This window comes from Ictalurus furcatus, chromosome 8 (genome assembly GCF_023375685.1).
Source record: "Ictalurus furcatus strain D&B chromosome 8, Billie_1.0, whole genome shotgun sequence".
Lineage (NCBI taxonomy): Eukaryota > Metazoa > Chordata > Actinopteri > Siluriformes > Ictaluridae > Ictalurus > Ictalurus furcatus.
Genome location: NC_071262.1, coordinates 26,576,445 through 26,593,129, shown reverse-complemented (window position 1 = coordinate 26,593,129; position 16,685 = coordinate 26,576,445). Strand labels below are relative to the sequence as shown.

General features: G+C 40.4%; 1 protein-coding gene and 1 long non-coding RNA gene across 5 annotated transcripts in view; both read left to right on the top strand.

Moving 5' to 3' along the window:
* The window catches only part of rapgef2b (Rap guanine nucleotide exchange factor 2b), a 124,571-nt gene that overhangs the window by 61,137 nt on the left and 46,749 nt on the right, over window positions 1-16,685 (top strand). For all 4 annotated transcript variants that reach the window (XM_053631790.1, XM_053631789.1, XM_053631788.1 and 1 more), the window contains one exon: window positions 793-960. In XM_053631790.1, coding sequence (XP_053487765.1) covers window positions 793-960 — 168 coding nt within the window. The remainder of the gene's footprint in view (window positions 1-792; window positions 961-16,685) is intronic.
* LOC128611919 (uncharacterized) lies at window positions 9,881-14,007 on the top strand. Its single transcript, XR_008386637.1, has 2 exons — window positions 9,881-13,390; window positions 13,425-14,007. It is a non-coding gene; the product is annotated as an uncharacterized LOC128611919 (long non-coding RNA).

Genomic DNA, 16,685 nt, shown 5'->3' with positions numbered 1-16,685 from the left:
GCTGGAGGAGTTCCTGCTGTGTTATTATTGGCTGTTGTGGCTCTGTAATTATGATCCCATACAGGATATGGACACTGCACACACTCTCGCTCAATATATTCCCACTGCTCGGCGCTCGGCGGCGTTGCCATAGCAGCAGTTGGTAAGGTAGCGAGAGATTTGATGTGTAATCCCAACGGTGGAGGGAGTGTGAAATGGGAGGCTGCAGTGAAAGTACAGATGAAGAGTAGAGTGTGTATGTTTGTGTGAGAGAGCGAAGGAGAGAGCAGGAGATGGAGATGTTGCAAACGTATTAATCTCATTTCCCTCCGAGTGGTGTAAGCACTTCCCGCATAGAAATCTTGATGCAGATCATCGTCTTGATGCTTCCTAGCTGCCTCTAAGTACAAGTTTATTGCAAAATATTCTGCATTCATTCCACATGTGATGCAGATGTTGTAGTATTATAAATACATAGAGTTTCGTAATGATATGGAAGAGGCATAGCGCACACAATGCACACAACCTTTGACCTTTAAGTACATGTCCACTACACCTGCACTTCAAGAAGGATAGAAAGCACCCTCCTTGTTTTTTTTTTTTTTTCCTTCTCCTCTCCTCTATATTTGACGTAGACTTTTGAGTCTTAGCACACACACACACACACACACACACACACACACACACACACTCTTACAGACAGGCTCACACACCCACTGCTATTTTTACGCAGTGCAAGAGATGGGTATGGGAGGGGGGACGACGGAGAGGGAGAGGGCGAGAGAATCACTCGTGTCTCTGTTCCTCTGGCAGGTGGACTATATGGATGAGAATGAGGAGTATTTTCAGCGCCAGGCTTCGCATCGTCAGTCCCGGAGGAGATTCCGCAAAATCAACCAGAAGGGTGAAAGGCAGACCATCATCGACACGGTGGAGCCGTATCAAGCGGGCAAGCCGCCCATAACCCGCGGGTACCACACGGTAAGTCCTACACAACTTTGTACACTCGCTGTGTGTGTGTTCACTTTGTGTTGCTTTGGCTGCTGGACATCGTGATGTGTGTTAATGCGTTTAATGTTGATTGAGCTATTGTCTATGGATTATTATCACAGCTTAATTGCTTTCTTGTTTCATTATTAACCTCCATCTCCTTTCCTGTATTTAGATTTCTCTGTATTTACCTCTACATGTACATTTGCATACTTGTGTAGTTGTTCTTTGATATGTACAGCGCTCTATTTCTTTATTATATGTAGCACATTTCTATTAGAAGCATTTATTTATTTATTTATTTTAAAGTAGGCTATCAAGTAGGCTTTTGATTATGTTTGCCAACGGTAATTAACGGAAAGTGCTGAAGCAGCATCTAAAGTGGATAGTTTATCTGGAGAAATGTTTAGACAAGAGATTCTCCAAGTTTATGGCAAGCCTCAAAAACCCAAATTGGGTCCAAAAACGTTTTGGCAAGCCCAGGCAAGTTGTGTACATTTCAGATTAAAATGGCTCTTCAAAGGCCACAGAATGATTTCCAGATCAGTTTGACATGTGTTTGTTGAGTTATTAGATTTTCTAGATAAAAAAAAAACCCAATGTATAATGAACAAAATCTATTAAAAAAAAAAAAAGTAACTAGCATTGCTAGCTTAGGGTCTAGTTAAGTCCTTTCATAGTTGTATAATTGATTATTATCTACAGTTCAGATAACTATTTTAAGTTCATTACATTGCTAGGAAATTTCAAAACATGTAGAATTACCCAGTGTTTGAATCTTTCTGACATGCTAACATCTCTCTAACATCCGTCCATTAGAATTTTAAAGTGAAGCCGAAAACAATGTTTGATCAAAACGACAGGAAGTCTGACGGAAACATGAAGAAATATAATAATAGCATTCACATGATAAAATGCTTTTCTGTTGTTAGTCAGCAACATTTAGTCAGTTACTTGCCTGAGGCAACAGGTTTTCCCTCAAAAACCCAAATTAGCTCCAACGGATTTTTGGCAAGCCAGCCATAGTTGTGCTCAGTTTCGAATGAGAATGGCTCTTCAAAGGATCAGGAATGGTTTCAGGATTAATTTGACACCATGTATTTGCTGAAGTATTGTTTTTATCTAGATTATCTAGATTAAAAACAAACACATAGTGTAGTACAGTAAATATAAAAATGACTAGCTTGGCTAGCTATGTAATAACAAGCTAACACAAAGTCTAATTATTATTATTATTATTATTATTATTATTATTATTATTATTATTTCATTATTGTATCAGTGATTATTATTTACAGTTCAGGTAACTATTTTTAGTTTAATTACATTTCCAGAAAATTTTTAAATACAAACATTTAATTGGTATTTTCAATGTCTTTAATGTCTTGCTATCCCTTCGTTAGCATTCTGATGGGTAGTTCACTGTATGTGAAGACATTTAGAATTAAAATCCGAAAGAAAATCAGGAAATCTGACAGAAATATGTGAAATAATAACAACGTTTACGTGATAAAATGCTGTTCCACTGTTACTCAACAACATTTAGCCACTTACTTGGCTGAGTTTTTCTGAGTTAGTCATCCCTCAAAAACCCAAATTAGGTTCAACGTTTTTGGCAAGCACGGGGCAGCTGTGTACATTATGGCTTTTTAAGGAATTAGGAATGATTTCAGGATCAATTTGACACCATCTGTTAGATTTTCAGGAAAAATGCCAGATGTATAGCTCAGGAAAAAAAAAGCTAGCATAGCCAGCTGTGTAATAGCAAGCTAGCTCAAAGTCCGGTTTGATTTTTTTCATAACTACAGTTCAATTCATGTAACATTGTAAAGTTTTAGGTCTATTACATTTCTAGAAGAAATTAACAGCACAGTTTCTGTGATTGTAATGCCTCCAATGTGTAAATATCCACTCATTAGCATTTTAAAGTGGAAGTAGTTTTTATCCGTTGGGGCTTTCATGTGAGGAACTTTAGCATGTTAATCAGAAAGACATGATAAAATGCCTGTACAGCGCCCTCCATTAATATCAGCACGCTTGGTAAATATGAGCAAAGAAGGCTGTGAAAAATTGTCTAGATTATTTTAACCTTTTGATTTTTTGTTTAAAAAAAATCACAAAAATACTCTGTTCTCATGGATATCAAACAATTGTAAATATAGGTGTGCAACAATTATCATCCCTGTGAATCCATGTGAGAAAAATATATTTGAAGTATATTCCCATTGATATTGTACATTTTTTTTGTACACCTGGGTGACTAGAAACAGGAAATTGTTCAACCATGACTTCCTGTTTCACAGGGGTATAAATATGAGGTAACACATAGGCCAAATTCCCTTAGTCATTCATCACAGTGGGTAAGACCAAGGAATATAGCTGTGCAAAAGGTTGTTGAGCTTCACAAAATGGGGCGTGGCTATAAGAAAACAGCACAAGCATTGAAAATGCCCATTTCCACCATCAGGGCAATAATTAAGAAGTTCCAGTCAATTGGAAATGTTATGAATCAAGATGGAATTGGACATGTGTCTATATCGTCTCAACGCACTGTGAAGAGGACGGTTCGAGTGGCCAAAAAATCTCCAAGGATCTCAGCTGGAGAACTGCAGAAGTTAGTTGTGTCTTGGGGTCAGAAAGTCTCCAAAATTACAATCTGAAGTCACCTACATCACCACAAGTTGTTTGGACGGGTTTCAAGAAAAAAGCCTCTACTCTCATCCAAAAACAAACTCGAGCGTCTTCAGTTTGCCGACACTACTGGAACTTCAAATGGGATCGGGGTCTATGGTCAGATGAAACCAAAATAGGGTTTTTTGGCAATAAACACCAGAGGTGGTTTTGGCGCACACAGAGAGGTAGCCGTATGGAAAAGTACCTCATGCCCACGGTTAAATATGGTGGTGGATCTTTAATGTTTTGGGGCTGTTTTCCTGCCAGAGGACCTGGACATTTTGTTAGGATACATGGTATCTTGGACTCTATAAAATATCAACAGATATTAAATGAAAACCTGACTGCCTCTGCCAGAAAGCTTAAAATGGGTCGTGGTTGGATTTTCCAGCAGGACGATGATCCAAAACATACATCAAAATCAACACAAAAATGGTTTACTGACCACAAAATCAAGCTCTTGCCATGACCCTCCCAGTCCCCTGACCTGAACCCCATAGAAAACCTGTGGGGTGAACTGAAGAGGAGAGTCCACCAGCATGGACCTCGAAATGTGCAGGATCTGGAGAGATTCTGTATGGAGGAACGGTCTCAGATCCCTCGCCATGTATTCTCCAACCTCATCAGGCATTATAGGAGAAGACTTAGAGCTGTTATCCTGGCAAAGGGAGGTAGCACAAAGTATTGACTAAAAGCATGCCAGTAATTGGTGCACACCAATATTTAATGAAGATATTTTTCCGATAAACCTGTGTTTTGTTTGCAGTTGTTTGATATCCATGAGAGAAGTGTGTTTGTGAATTTTTTGAACAAAAGATCAAAAGTTTCAACAATAAAGACAATTTTTCACAGCCTTCTTTGCTCATATTTACCAAGGGTGCCAATATAAGTGGATAACACAGTACGTTGTTCATCAACATTATTATTCAGCTTCCTAGTTCATGCTGGTCTCCTGTAGCTACTCGGCTAAGCTTGCTGTTTCTTTGATCTTTGTTTTGTCTTCCCCATTGTGCCTCACCTCACACCTTCATCTTTATCTCCGTGTGGTCTTTTCCCCTCGTCTTCCTTCTCTTCGCACTTCTTTTTCTCGTTTCAGTGTTTTTTAATTTACTAGACTTCCTGTCAGCCTGGTTGTTTTCATCTCCCCATGCTAGCAACCTGGAGTTACCATTAGCACACTTAGCTTTGCCGACTTCCTTTCATTTTCTTCCCGCTTTAGTTATTTTTGCCTCCATGGCTCAATTTCTCTTCATATTTTGCTGTTTACTTTTCGCTGCTTTTGTGTGAGACCCAAGTGCTGTCCTTATTAGTTGTTTGTCATGACAGCAAATTGTTTCTTTATGTGACATGCTAGCTTTTGTATTCACTCTCTGTAGGGGTCCTAGCTGTTGTCTATTCTCAGTAGGTCCATGTTGTACTGGTTAAAGCGCGTCTATGGCAGCAGTTTCTCTTCTCAATTCCCATTGTGTTCTCCACGGCTTGTTCAAGCGTGATGCACTGTGCTGCTGTGTGTGTGTGTGTGTGTGTGATAACTGGTGTGGCAATGTGTGCACATCACTAAGCTTCAGCTTGGTGCAGGGAATATAGATAGGGATTGCGGGTAGAAGTCTTCCATGTTGATTAATCCTCTGTAGGTAGCAAAGCCCCAAAACACATCCTCTTCACAACCAGTATTTAGGATTTAGTGGAGGTACGGATAGTTAAAAAGGATTCCTGCCGTTTTATGCAAAGCTAGAGGATGAAGCCAGAAGGTCATGGCACTCCAGTCAGAAGGCAGCTGGCTAGGTAGACAGTGTTCCCATTTGGAAGGCTTCTGCCCTCTGAAATTCCTTCTCTTATCTAGATGGCTGAAATGAATAACTAGCATGCTGGCGTAGCTTGGTCTTAGTTAGCAAGCTAGGATATTCAGCTAAAATGTAGTTTGGTGTTCTTCAGCACCAGAAACAACTGCCTGCACACTTTAAAAAGAATTGTTCCATCAAGCACCCTACCATAAAGGTTCTTCTGGGTTTGTGTAGTACCTTACACAGATGGTATCTCGTTTAAGAAAGCCTAGAACTTCCTTAGACATATAGAAACGTTAACCATCCAAAGAAATATTTGGAAATCTTTCCGAGGTCATTCACAATAGCGAATAGACTATCGCTCACTTGATCACTGTCACTTGTGGAGTTTGCTAAAGGTTTCCTCCAAGAGGGTTCCCATGGGCTCCCTGCTTCCCATCAGGAAGCAACAAAGAGAATTCGTTTCAGTCTTTGGTTCCATTGGAGGACTAAGAAGCTTGACTGCTGCTCCGTTGGACCGCACGGATGCTAGAGAAAAGTGCCAGCTACGCCACCCTTTAACGTGTATGTTTTGCTTAGAGGTCATGTTTTTTTCAGCGGTTTCCTGCAGTTGTGGTATGCACATCTGAAATGAGAACTGCTTTAAGCACATTCCTTTACCCCCCCGCCCCCCCACCGCCCCGGTTAAGTACCCCTCGAATTCCTAAAGGAAAAGCGCCAATGTTCCCTCACATATCTGAGAAGACTTTGCTCCCATACACAGGAAGACGCCTCACGTCCTTTAGCTCTGGCCTAGCTTCGGAAACGAGGAGGCCAACTTTCTCACGACTCCGGCACGTTTTGACCCTGTTTCAAAACATCTGTGGGAAGAGAATGGCAGCGTAATGGTGTGTTCCCAAACAAATATCACATGCTCCTTCCACAGCCTTCCATGTGAAGTGAATGTAAATGACCGGGTGGCGTTTTGTGCTTCGTTCTTCTTTGTAGAAGCTCCAAGATGTCGTTGCGAAAACTCCTCCAAAGAAAATGATTTCCAATACCAAAAGTGCATCAGAAGCTCGTCGAATCTAGCATCATTTGATTTTATTTTGCCCATTGTATTTCAAGCTTAATCTGATGTCTCTTTTCCAGCACTAAAACAAAATTACCACTTTGCAAGTGGTTTATTGCTTCGGAACCTTCTGGAATCATGACGTTTTATTGCTTTCATCAATTGGTTGATGCTTTTATCCAAAGCAGAACACAAGTGAGGTATATTTCAGTCTAAGACTCTTAAACAAAGAGACTGTCTGGCAATCCTGGGATTTGTACTTTCTCTGCTTAAATAGTGGGCAGTGGTGGCTCAGTGGTTAAAGGCTCTGGGTTACAGAACAGAAGGTCAGGAGTTCAAGCCCCAGCACGGTAGCTGGTCAGGTTAAGATGGATGGTTCAACCGGGGTGTCACTTTGAAACAAATCATTTCTCTTTATTTTAAAATAAAATAAAAAAACAACGGATTTCCTTTCTACAAAGTATTCAAGTATAACCTCTTTCAAGAACTAGAGCATCTAACCATCCGGAGAACCCATGGAGAACCCTGAACCCTCCAGTTATCCATTTTACGTACCGCTTATCCTACACAGGGTCACGGTGGAGCTCGGAGCCTATCCCAGGGAACTCGGGGCACAAAGTGTGGGGGGGTACCCCTGGATGGGGTGCCAGCCAACCAATCGCAGGGCACAATCACACACTACAGACAATTTGGAAATGCCAATTTCCAACCGGAGTACACAGAGGAAACCCTCGAAGCATGGGGAGAACGTCCAGAGTCCGTGCACGCAGGGCGGAGCTGGGATTCAACCCCAGAGGTGCGACGCAAACATGCTAACCATTAAGCCACCGTGGTGCTCAGGAAGTCTTCTAAACCTGAAAGCACAAAGACGATTGGTGCTATTATACAATAAAGCAAATTCTTCATAGTTTATATTCGCAGCACCAGATGTCGTGGCGAGTTTTATTGAAACGAATTTAATTTAGCCAACCAGAGCTAGCTCAGTCACTAATGACCTTTTGACCAGAGTTTCTAAGAGATCTGGAACGAGATGCTCCCATTATTGTTGCTTCTCACGTGATCCTTTAAGCGGTGCCTGGACCCCGTCGTTGCTTTTAACATGTGGACCAAAATGGCATTCTGAAACACATGGACATGAAGTGCAGGTCTTACTGGGACCACTGTAATATCGCAGCATCCTTTTGGAACGATCAGCTTCAATTTAGCTTCGATCGGTGAAATAACGGTATTACGTCGCGGCGGATATGAGCTGAATGCGTTCGTTATTCGATTGAGAGGAGCATTGTTTTGAGAGGAATGTGTTAGCCAGCTTACACACAGTGCCCTGTGCCTTATGTTGGGCTCGAAAACCAGCACCACTACATTCCCTCTGCCTCTCTCCAAGCCAATCAGTGTTGATTGTCCAGTATCTGTAGTGAACAGCATAGTGGCACCATTTTGAGCCAGGATTTCTGGGTAATTTAGTTCAGCTTCATGCTACCTAAATCACCCATGCCTGTTTGTATTTTGGGTTTGGCTCTGCCTCACTTTATTTTTTTTTTGGTGTGTGCTTCATGTTTCATAGCTGTGTGTGTGTGTCCTGCGCCGCCCTGTGCTGTATCAATGCACCCACATCTGAAGCTACTAGCCGAGTCTTTCTGAGGAGTGTGTCCCTCACATCATGCCGTAGTATGACTTGCAAAGTGCCTTCTAGCATCTGTGTGTGTGTGTGTGTGTGTGTGTGTGTGTGTGTGTGCTGAATAAAGCTCTCTCCTGCTTATAACTGCCGTCTTCTCTGCTTCTCTCCTCCGCTCTCATCTCGTTCTGGCTCCTCCTCAGGAATGCGTTAAACCTCAGGTATTGTACTTATTCCCTGTTTCTCTGTAAGTGTGTATAAATATATATGTGTGTGTGTGTGTGAGAGAGAGAGAAAGCGAGCGCACCTGCGCTTGCCCGACTGTGCTGTATATGATTGCCTGGTAATGACGTTCTCAAGGTAATTTGTGCGTTTATGACAACCACATGAGCTCTTCTTATTTCTCCCGCTGTGTGTATGTCCATTAGTTAGGTGTGTATGTACATATATGCTGTCATACACTCTATACACCGTATTCACATATGTCGATGTACTTATGCTGATGTTTTGTAGCTGTGTATGGAGTGCCTAAAGCACCCTTTAATCTTTGGGACCTGCCCTAAAGCTCCAGTGGAGCTGATGCAGCGTTAGCCTAGCATGTCTAATCCTGTACACACTCGCTGCTGGCTATCTTTTTATTTATTTATTTATTTATTTGTTTGTTTGTTTATTTATTTTTTATATCCGATCTAATCGCACACACTGAATGCATCATTAGCAAATTATAAGCAGCGACTGAACTGTTTACAGCCAGGCTGCGATCATTTTGCTCTAGATAAAGATCTAGAGCTTTAGACACAGGCCTAGCAGTAATGAAGTGTGTGTGTGTGTGTGTGTGTGTGTGTGTGTGTGTGTGTGTGTGTGCTTGAGCTGCTGGTCCTCATATAGATTGCTGATGGATACGCCATTATCATCGCTCCTCACGAAATGTAATTACTACATATAAAGGAGTCTCTGCTCTGCAGATCTAGCATCTATGCTGACGCTTTTGGGGTGTGTATGTATGTATGTGTGTGTGCGTGTGTGAGAACGAGAGAGAGACTTGTCAGGTGTTCTTGTGAAGAGCCGGCTCTATTTTTAGACCCTATCCCAGTAATTGGTGCCGGTGCAGCTTCGGGAGACACAAAAAAGGCCTGTTTTAAAGGATTTGTAGCGCACACGCATACAGGAACACACGCATTTTTATACTGCAAGTCACATCAGAGGAATTCGCCTACTGAGATGTTACGGCAGGATGAAGTATGTGCTTTATCTACGCCGTGACTAGCTTCTTTTCTGTCTAAATATGCGTATAGCCAGAATTGCAGTATTGGTATTTTCAGTATGGATATCACGTACTGTACATCTTCAGAATACAGTTGGCTCTGTAGCATGTAGTCTCTAGGCACGTCCCGATAATCGTTTACACAATATATCGCAATAGTCATTATGTATACTGTAATGAGCAAATATATGCTCGTAAATGTATACATATATATATAGAGAGAGAGAGAGAGATGCACCGATACTATATTTCTCAGCCGATAATGATAACCGATTATTCAGAGTGATATCGTCCGATAACCGATACCGATCGTTCAGCCTTTTATGTCTTCTTTTAAATTAATAATAATTAATTCCACAATTCCGAGAGAAATGCAAATAAAAACTTTATTCTCTCCATTTCAACCAGTTGTTTCACAAGTAACTGGTCTCATAAACAGAAAACACATTACTCTAATTAACATGGACACATGAACTCAATTCTGAAGATTAAAGTAAGATTGATAACTTATTGAATGTTATTAATTCATATTAACATTGACTGTGAAAAAATATATATATATATATTAAAAAAAAAGCTAATAGCATATTAGATTGAGAAAAACTAATAGCTGCTATTAGTAGTGAGCTGGAACGAAAAAAATCCTTAAGTGTACGGTAGGTAGGAGGGGTTAAAGAAGGTCGTATTCGTTAATGGAGAACGCTGCTTTCAAAAACACGTCTAGGGATACAGAGAGCTGCGTAAGCTTGGGGATGACTCCGTTCTTCAGACGCACCCCTTCCGAGTCATACCAGTGAAAGCTTAGCCAGTAGCCATGTTTCATTTTGATACGTTCTAATACACTAATAAAATATTGTTGTTTTCGCTATCCGCTGCTAGGAAAACACTGCGTCGTTATTGTTTTTATGGAAACCCAAGGCACGTACAGTATTAATAAGGCAGTGCCTTTTTTTGTCGTATCACGACCGTATCGTATAGAGATACCGCTGTTATTTTATCGTATCGGAATTGAATTTAGTTTTTTTTTTATTGTTACGAGCCTAGTATTTATGGTTATGTTCTCATATACACACATTCTATGTTTTGTTCTTGTTCCCTACAGTCGTAGTCCCTTTTATCCCTTTTATCATTACATGATAATACAGGTGCTAAAACTTTGCTTAAAGGCCAACACACCACCTGCGCTTCGGTTTCTCATCACGTTTTCTGTCCAATCAAACGCTCTATAGAATCTGAAGCGTCCCGCCCACAATGTTATAAAAAGCCATGGTACTAACTATCAAGCCCGGGTTGTGAGGTAAGCTAAACACTATTGGCTGTTTAAAAAGAGGGAGGAGCTACTTGATATCTCCCACCCTGACCTCTTACTACTGAGGTAAACGCTGTGTCTTTAAGCCATCAATATTAAAACTGCTTTTTCTAATACACCGTTACAAATGATGTTATTTAGAAACAATACTGTTGTAGTAAGTGTTGTGATAATATACTAAACGGTGATAGATTTATTCACTCGCTGGCAGTAATTCCTGTACGTGTTGATCAAATTATAACGCGATTAAATGATCGAGGGTTAGACCGAGAAAAGGAAATTCCATAATCTTTTCTTTATGAATGATTGGCTTTGTCTTCATCTCTGACTGAAACATATCTCAGCTTGACGTGTGTACGTTTGTGGTTGTCTGTGTGTGAGGGCGTGGCTTGTGATAAAAAAATTTGAATACGTTGAGCATAAATCTGAAGACGATCTTATCCAGGTTCGACGTTATTTGCAGCGGTTTATACAGTACAAGAAAGGACTCTGTTGATTTCTTGATTCTGATTGGTCGGAAGATTCAGCTCTATCGACTGGAAGGTTCTGAGTTCGAATCCGAGCTCAGACGGAGACACGGTTAGCAACGTCTTAAAGCTTGAGTTAGTCAGCTTTATGCTTTGCTATGGATTCTGCTTCACTTGGACAGTAAGTTGATGTGGATTTATGGGATGAATAAAATGGAAATGTTGCCGCGTTTGTAATTAACGTATTTTCCGGTCAGTCTGCTGAGGCAGACCGTATTTAGATTGAAATAAATGGGTTCAATTCTGTAAAAATATAAATAATTCAGTTCTTAGCACCATTTTCAATGTGCTGGAGTGTGTGTGTGTGTGTGTGAGAGAGAGACCTACTCTTAAAAAGCATCTTGTACGTTTCCTGACTTCATAAATCCTGCTTGATTAAAAAGACGTGCGTGTAAAACCTGACAGAACTATTGCTCTGTTAGTATATCAACCCTTTTTTAAAAATTTTTTAAAATTTAACTTAATGTTTTAAAATACCCATAATATTCGTATTCCATTAAATTCTCAACAAATCTGATTTGTAGTATTACCGTGCAATAGATCTGGCTCATTTTTCCAAATCAGACTTTTTTTCTTTTCTGTCCCTGAAATTAGCTCCACCCACAACCAGAACAGAGCTGCTCAACTTCTCTTAACCACTTCTCTTCAAAAGCAGTCACAAGGGATAAAAGAGGAATAAGAAGCCCGTCAAGCTTTTTGTTCTAATTGTAATTACTGGCAGTGCTTTAAAAAAAAAAAAAAAAATACATATTGACTCTTTAATTATTATTATTATTATTATTTAATCCCTGAGCTACCATAGGGTATAGATCTGCATACAGTTACAGCTCTGAAACCAGTTCAAGATATTATAGCACAAACTTTCGCAACACACTTGTAGGAAATCATTTATAAATCATCGATTGTTCACTAGCGCATCAATTCTCTAGCCACAGTATTCAAATGTAAAAATAGTCCCAGGCAACAAGATTACTCCGTGCTCTGGTCTTTATCTCGTTGCACCATACAATAGAAATAACTGCACAGACTTTGGAGAATATTGTGTCGGTGCGTTAGAGACATATTAGAGCTTCTAAAAGCAATTTTGTTGTCTCATTTCAAGCCCTATGGGAGGTTAGTTTTGCTCGGTATATTACTTTAGAAGCAGGCATTCCACATAAACACCACACAATTGTTTTTTGACAATACTGTGAGTTGAGGGGGAAATATGTCCATTGAGAGAGAACATTGTTTCTTATACTTTTAAGAATAAGTGCTTAACTCCCTCAGTCCTCAGTGAGGAAATCCTCTTCTTCAGACAGGAAGTGGATAAGGGTGTGGAATCAGACGTTGTCATGATGACCTCTTGCAGGTAGCGTGAGAATATCAGATGCCCCAAGAGGTTTTTTTTTTACACCCTGTTTACACTGCGTCTTAATTTTTTTTTTCATTTTGGTTGATCAGACTTTGTGAAAACCCATGGATAGTGTGATCGGATCCGTCGGAGTGCCTCGTGAGGTCATCTCGGGCAGGTTTAACCACTTTCTGTACAGCATCGCAGCTCCGAACGCCGCAGCGCAGGCACCACACGAAACGAGAAAGAAGGAAGAGGTGATGAGTGATTTGGTCCAGTTTGATCCAGACAGACTGCTTAATGTTCTGAATATGGAGAAGGACTGCAGGGAGGCAGGACGATAGAAGGTGAACAGGCAAGCGTGCAAAGAAAAACAAACCAAGTAACATTCAAACAGAGAAATGAGGGTGTAAATGATTTCTGATGTTAACCAGTTGTAATATTCCAATTCTGAAAATGAGTACGAACAAACGAAAACAAACAAACGAAAGGAAAGAAGCAAGCGAGCAAACGATAAGAAACAAGCGAGCAAGTGAGAAGACAGAAGCAAACGAAAGGAAAGAAGCGAGCGAGCAAACGAAAGGAAAGAAGCAAGCGAGCAAACGAAAGGAAAGAAGCAAGCGAGCAAACGATAAGAAACAAGCGAGCAAGTGAGAAGACAGAAGCAAACGAAAGGAAAGAAACAAGCGAGCAAACGAAAGGAAAGAAGCAAGTGTGCAAATGGGGGGAAAAGAAACAAACGAAAAGAAGCAAACGAAAGGAAAGAAGCAAGCGAGCAAATGATAAGAAACAAGCGAGCAAGTGAGAAGACAGAAGCAAACGAAAGGAAAGAAACAAGCGAGCAAACGAAAGGAAAGAAGCAAGTGTGCAAATGGGGGGGAAAAGAAACAAACGAAAAGAAGCAAACGAAAGGAAAGAAGCAAGCGAGCAAACGAAAGGAAAGAAGCAAGCGAGCAAACGAAAGGAAAGAAGCAAGCGAGCAAACGAAAGGAAAGAAACAAGCGAGCAAACGAAAGGAAAGAAGCAAGCATGCAAACGGGGGGAAAAAGAGACAAATGAAAAGAAGCAAACGAAAGGAAAGAAGCAAGCGAGCAAACGATAAGAAAGAGACAAACGAAAAGAAAGAAGCAAGCGAGCAAACGAAAAGAAACGTGAGCAAATGAAAAGAAACAAGCGAGCAAACGAAAAGAAAGAAGCAAATGAAAGGAAAGAAGCAAGCGAGCAAACAAAAACAAAGAGACAAACAAAAAGAAAGAAGCAAATGAAAGGAAAGAAGCAAGCGAGCAAACAAAAAGAAAGAAACAAAAAGAAAGAAGCAAATGAAAGGAAAGAAGCAAGCGAGCAAACAAAAAGAAAGAAACAAAAAGAAAGAAGGAAATGAAAGATAAGAAGCAAGCGAGCAAACAAAAAGAAAGACAAACAAAAAGAAAGAAGCAAATGAAAGGAAAGAAGCAAGCAAGCAAACGAAAAGAAAGAGACAAACGAAAAGAAAGAAGCAAGCGAGCAAACGAAAAGAAGTAAACGAGCAAACGGAAGGAAAGAAGCGAATGAAAGGAAAAGACAAAGCAAGCAGACGAAAAGAAAGAAGCAAGAGAGCAAACGAAAGGAAAGAAGCAAACGAAAGGAAAGAATCAACAAAAGAAAAAGAAACCAAAATAAGAGTGGAAATTATTTGCTATGTTGCCCATGCATAATATTCCAGATATGAAAATGAAAGAAAGAAACAAATAAATTTAAAAAAGGGGAAACATATTTTTGTCAAATTTAGTTTTAATCATATTATGAATGAAATGAACGTGTGTGAGAGAGAGAGAGAGAGAAATCAACCTCAGTGGAGAAGTAGCAGAAACATTCTCAGTGTACTCTCAGCTGGAATCAGAATGATTATTTTGCTTATTTATCAAAAGAACAGCAAAGAACGACAGAAGATCATACGGCATAAGACATAACGAATGTATTAATCTTCAATGAAGATCTAGTTCTAGTTCATTGATCACGAACCCTGCTCCTAAAGATCAGTTCCAGCTGTTATCCTGAAGAACCGATCCGGCGGATCTGGTAGACCGACGCTTGGAAGCAGGTGTTGTGGATAGGAATAGGAATCGGCCGGGAGTTCTGTAGGATCTACAGGAACACGCCTGCTGATGGGAATATTAGACCAGTCGATGATTCATTCGCAGCCAGACGGTTGTGCTGTTTGGCATCTTGACGATGACACGCTTGATGTTTATTTAAATCGCATCCTTTAAAGCTTTGAGTGTTAAAGCTGTTACACACTTAGTACCTTTATTATATTATGATCTTGTCATAAATAGCGGCCTCTTTCAGGCCTGTAGGGAGAGATGAGTGCGGTTTTATAAATGCTAATGGAACAATCCGGAAGAATTCGAGTCTGTGTCGATTCTGTCTGAGGCTAGTGACGTGTGTTTTTTTTTTTTTTTTTTTTTTTGTCTTGTCTGGCTCGTTCACTTTTTCTCTTTCTCTCTCTGAACTTCTTATTAAAGAGTGTTTGATTCAAGGAGTTTAGTCTGACAGAAAGTGTGTTTGACCCCATTTTATTTTAAGGAACAGTTCGGTTACGATTTCCCTTCTTTTGCCCCTAATGGATTCGGTCAGCCAAGGCATTTTTGGTGTCCAGTTCAGCATGGTACGCAAACACCGACAATGCTTTCACGTAAGGGGCTTGAACTCGGAGATAGCATCCTTGGCCCCCTTTTACTCAGAGTATTTCGGCCACAGTTTCCCTTCTTGTACACCGAATATAGGCATTTTTGATATTCAATGCAACATGGTATGCATGCTCAAAGTTAGCAGACTTTGGACACCGGAAATGCTTTGGGTCAAGGAGCTTAATCTAACAAAGTGTGCTCGGCCGCCTTTTTATTTAAAAGTAATAGTTCGGCGGCAAATCTAGTCATTCAGTCGAGGTGTTTTGTTCTCCAGTGCAAAATGATAGGCTTGCTTAGCAAAGTTAGCCGCCTTTGGACACCAAAAGTGCTTTGGTTCATGGAGCTTAACCTACAAAATACAAAACGTGCTCGGCCCCCTTTAATTTAACAGAATGGTTCGACGCCAGTTTCACTTCTTTTGCCCCAAATCTCCCAAGGCAGTTTTGGTGTCTAGTGCAAAATGGTATGCTTGCTTGTAGTTTGCGAACTTCGGCCATCAGAACTTGATTTGGTTCAAGGAGCTTAACCTAAAACAAAAAGTGCTTGGCTCCCTTTTTATTTAAAGCCCCGAATCTAGTCAGTCATTCAGTCGAGGTATTTTGGTGTCCAGTGCAAAATGGTATACCTGCTTATAAAAGTTAGCTACCTTTGGACACCAAAATGTGCTTTGGTTCAAGGAGTGTAACCTAATACAAAAAGTGCTTGGCTCCCTTTATTTACCGGAATAATCCGGCTACGCTTTCCCTTATTTTGCCCTAATGCATTCAGTCTAGCCAAGGCATTTTTGGTGTCTAATTCAACATTGTATTCCTTATTAGGAAAGGAAGGGAAATTGTGGCTGAACTATTCCTTCAAGGGGGCCAAGCACGCTTTCTCCTTGAATCAAAGCGTTTTTAGTGTCCAAAGTTTTCTAAGTACAAGCTAGTGTACCGTATTGTACTGGATGAGTCCTTCATGTCAAATCTGTTGCGTATGGACCTGTCAATCTAGTGGTTATGTGTAGATATGAATAGCCCTGCTATATCGCTTCGCCACACCCCCATTTACACCCAGTTATTTAAAGTATCCGGATTGTATCTTGATTAAAAAAAAACAAAACAATAATGCATCTCCAGATGGAAAATGGCATGGCGTTGATTGTATCATGCGATAATATGCAAATCGGCTTATAATATTCATTGAACTTGCAGTGATGTTAGTGATTTTCAGCGCTTTTATGCAAAACATGGCCGCTGCATCGTAAATCTTACAGATCTTCGTACGCTACGTCTTTGCCGTATGCTTATGGACCATATGCTTTTTGATGTAATGTACTGAGATGTTAATGTTTTGGATGTGTAATGTGGCTTGGAGAGACAGATGTATTCACACTTCTGTAACATCTGGCTGAGCTGGTTTATAAATGCGATGGGTTATAAATCTGTTTTGAAATGCATCTTGGGGGAATTTAAAGTATTTCTGTATTACGGGATTCTGGTCCGTTCCTTTATA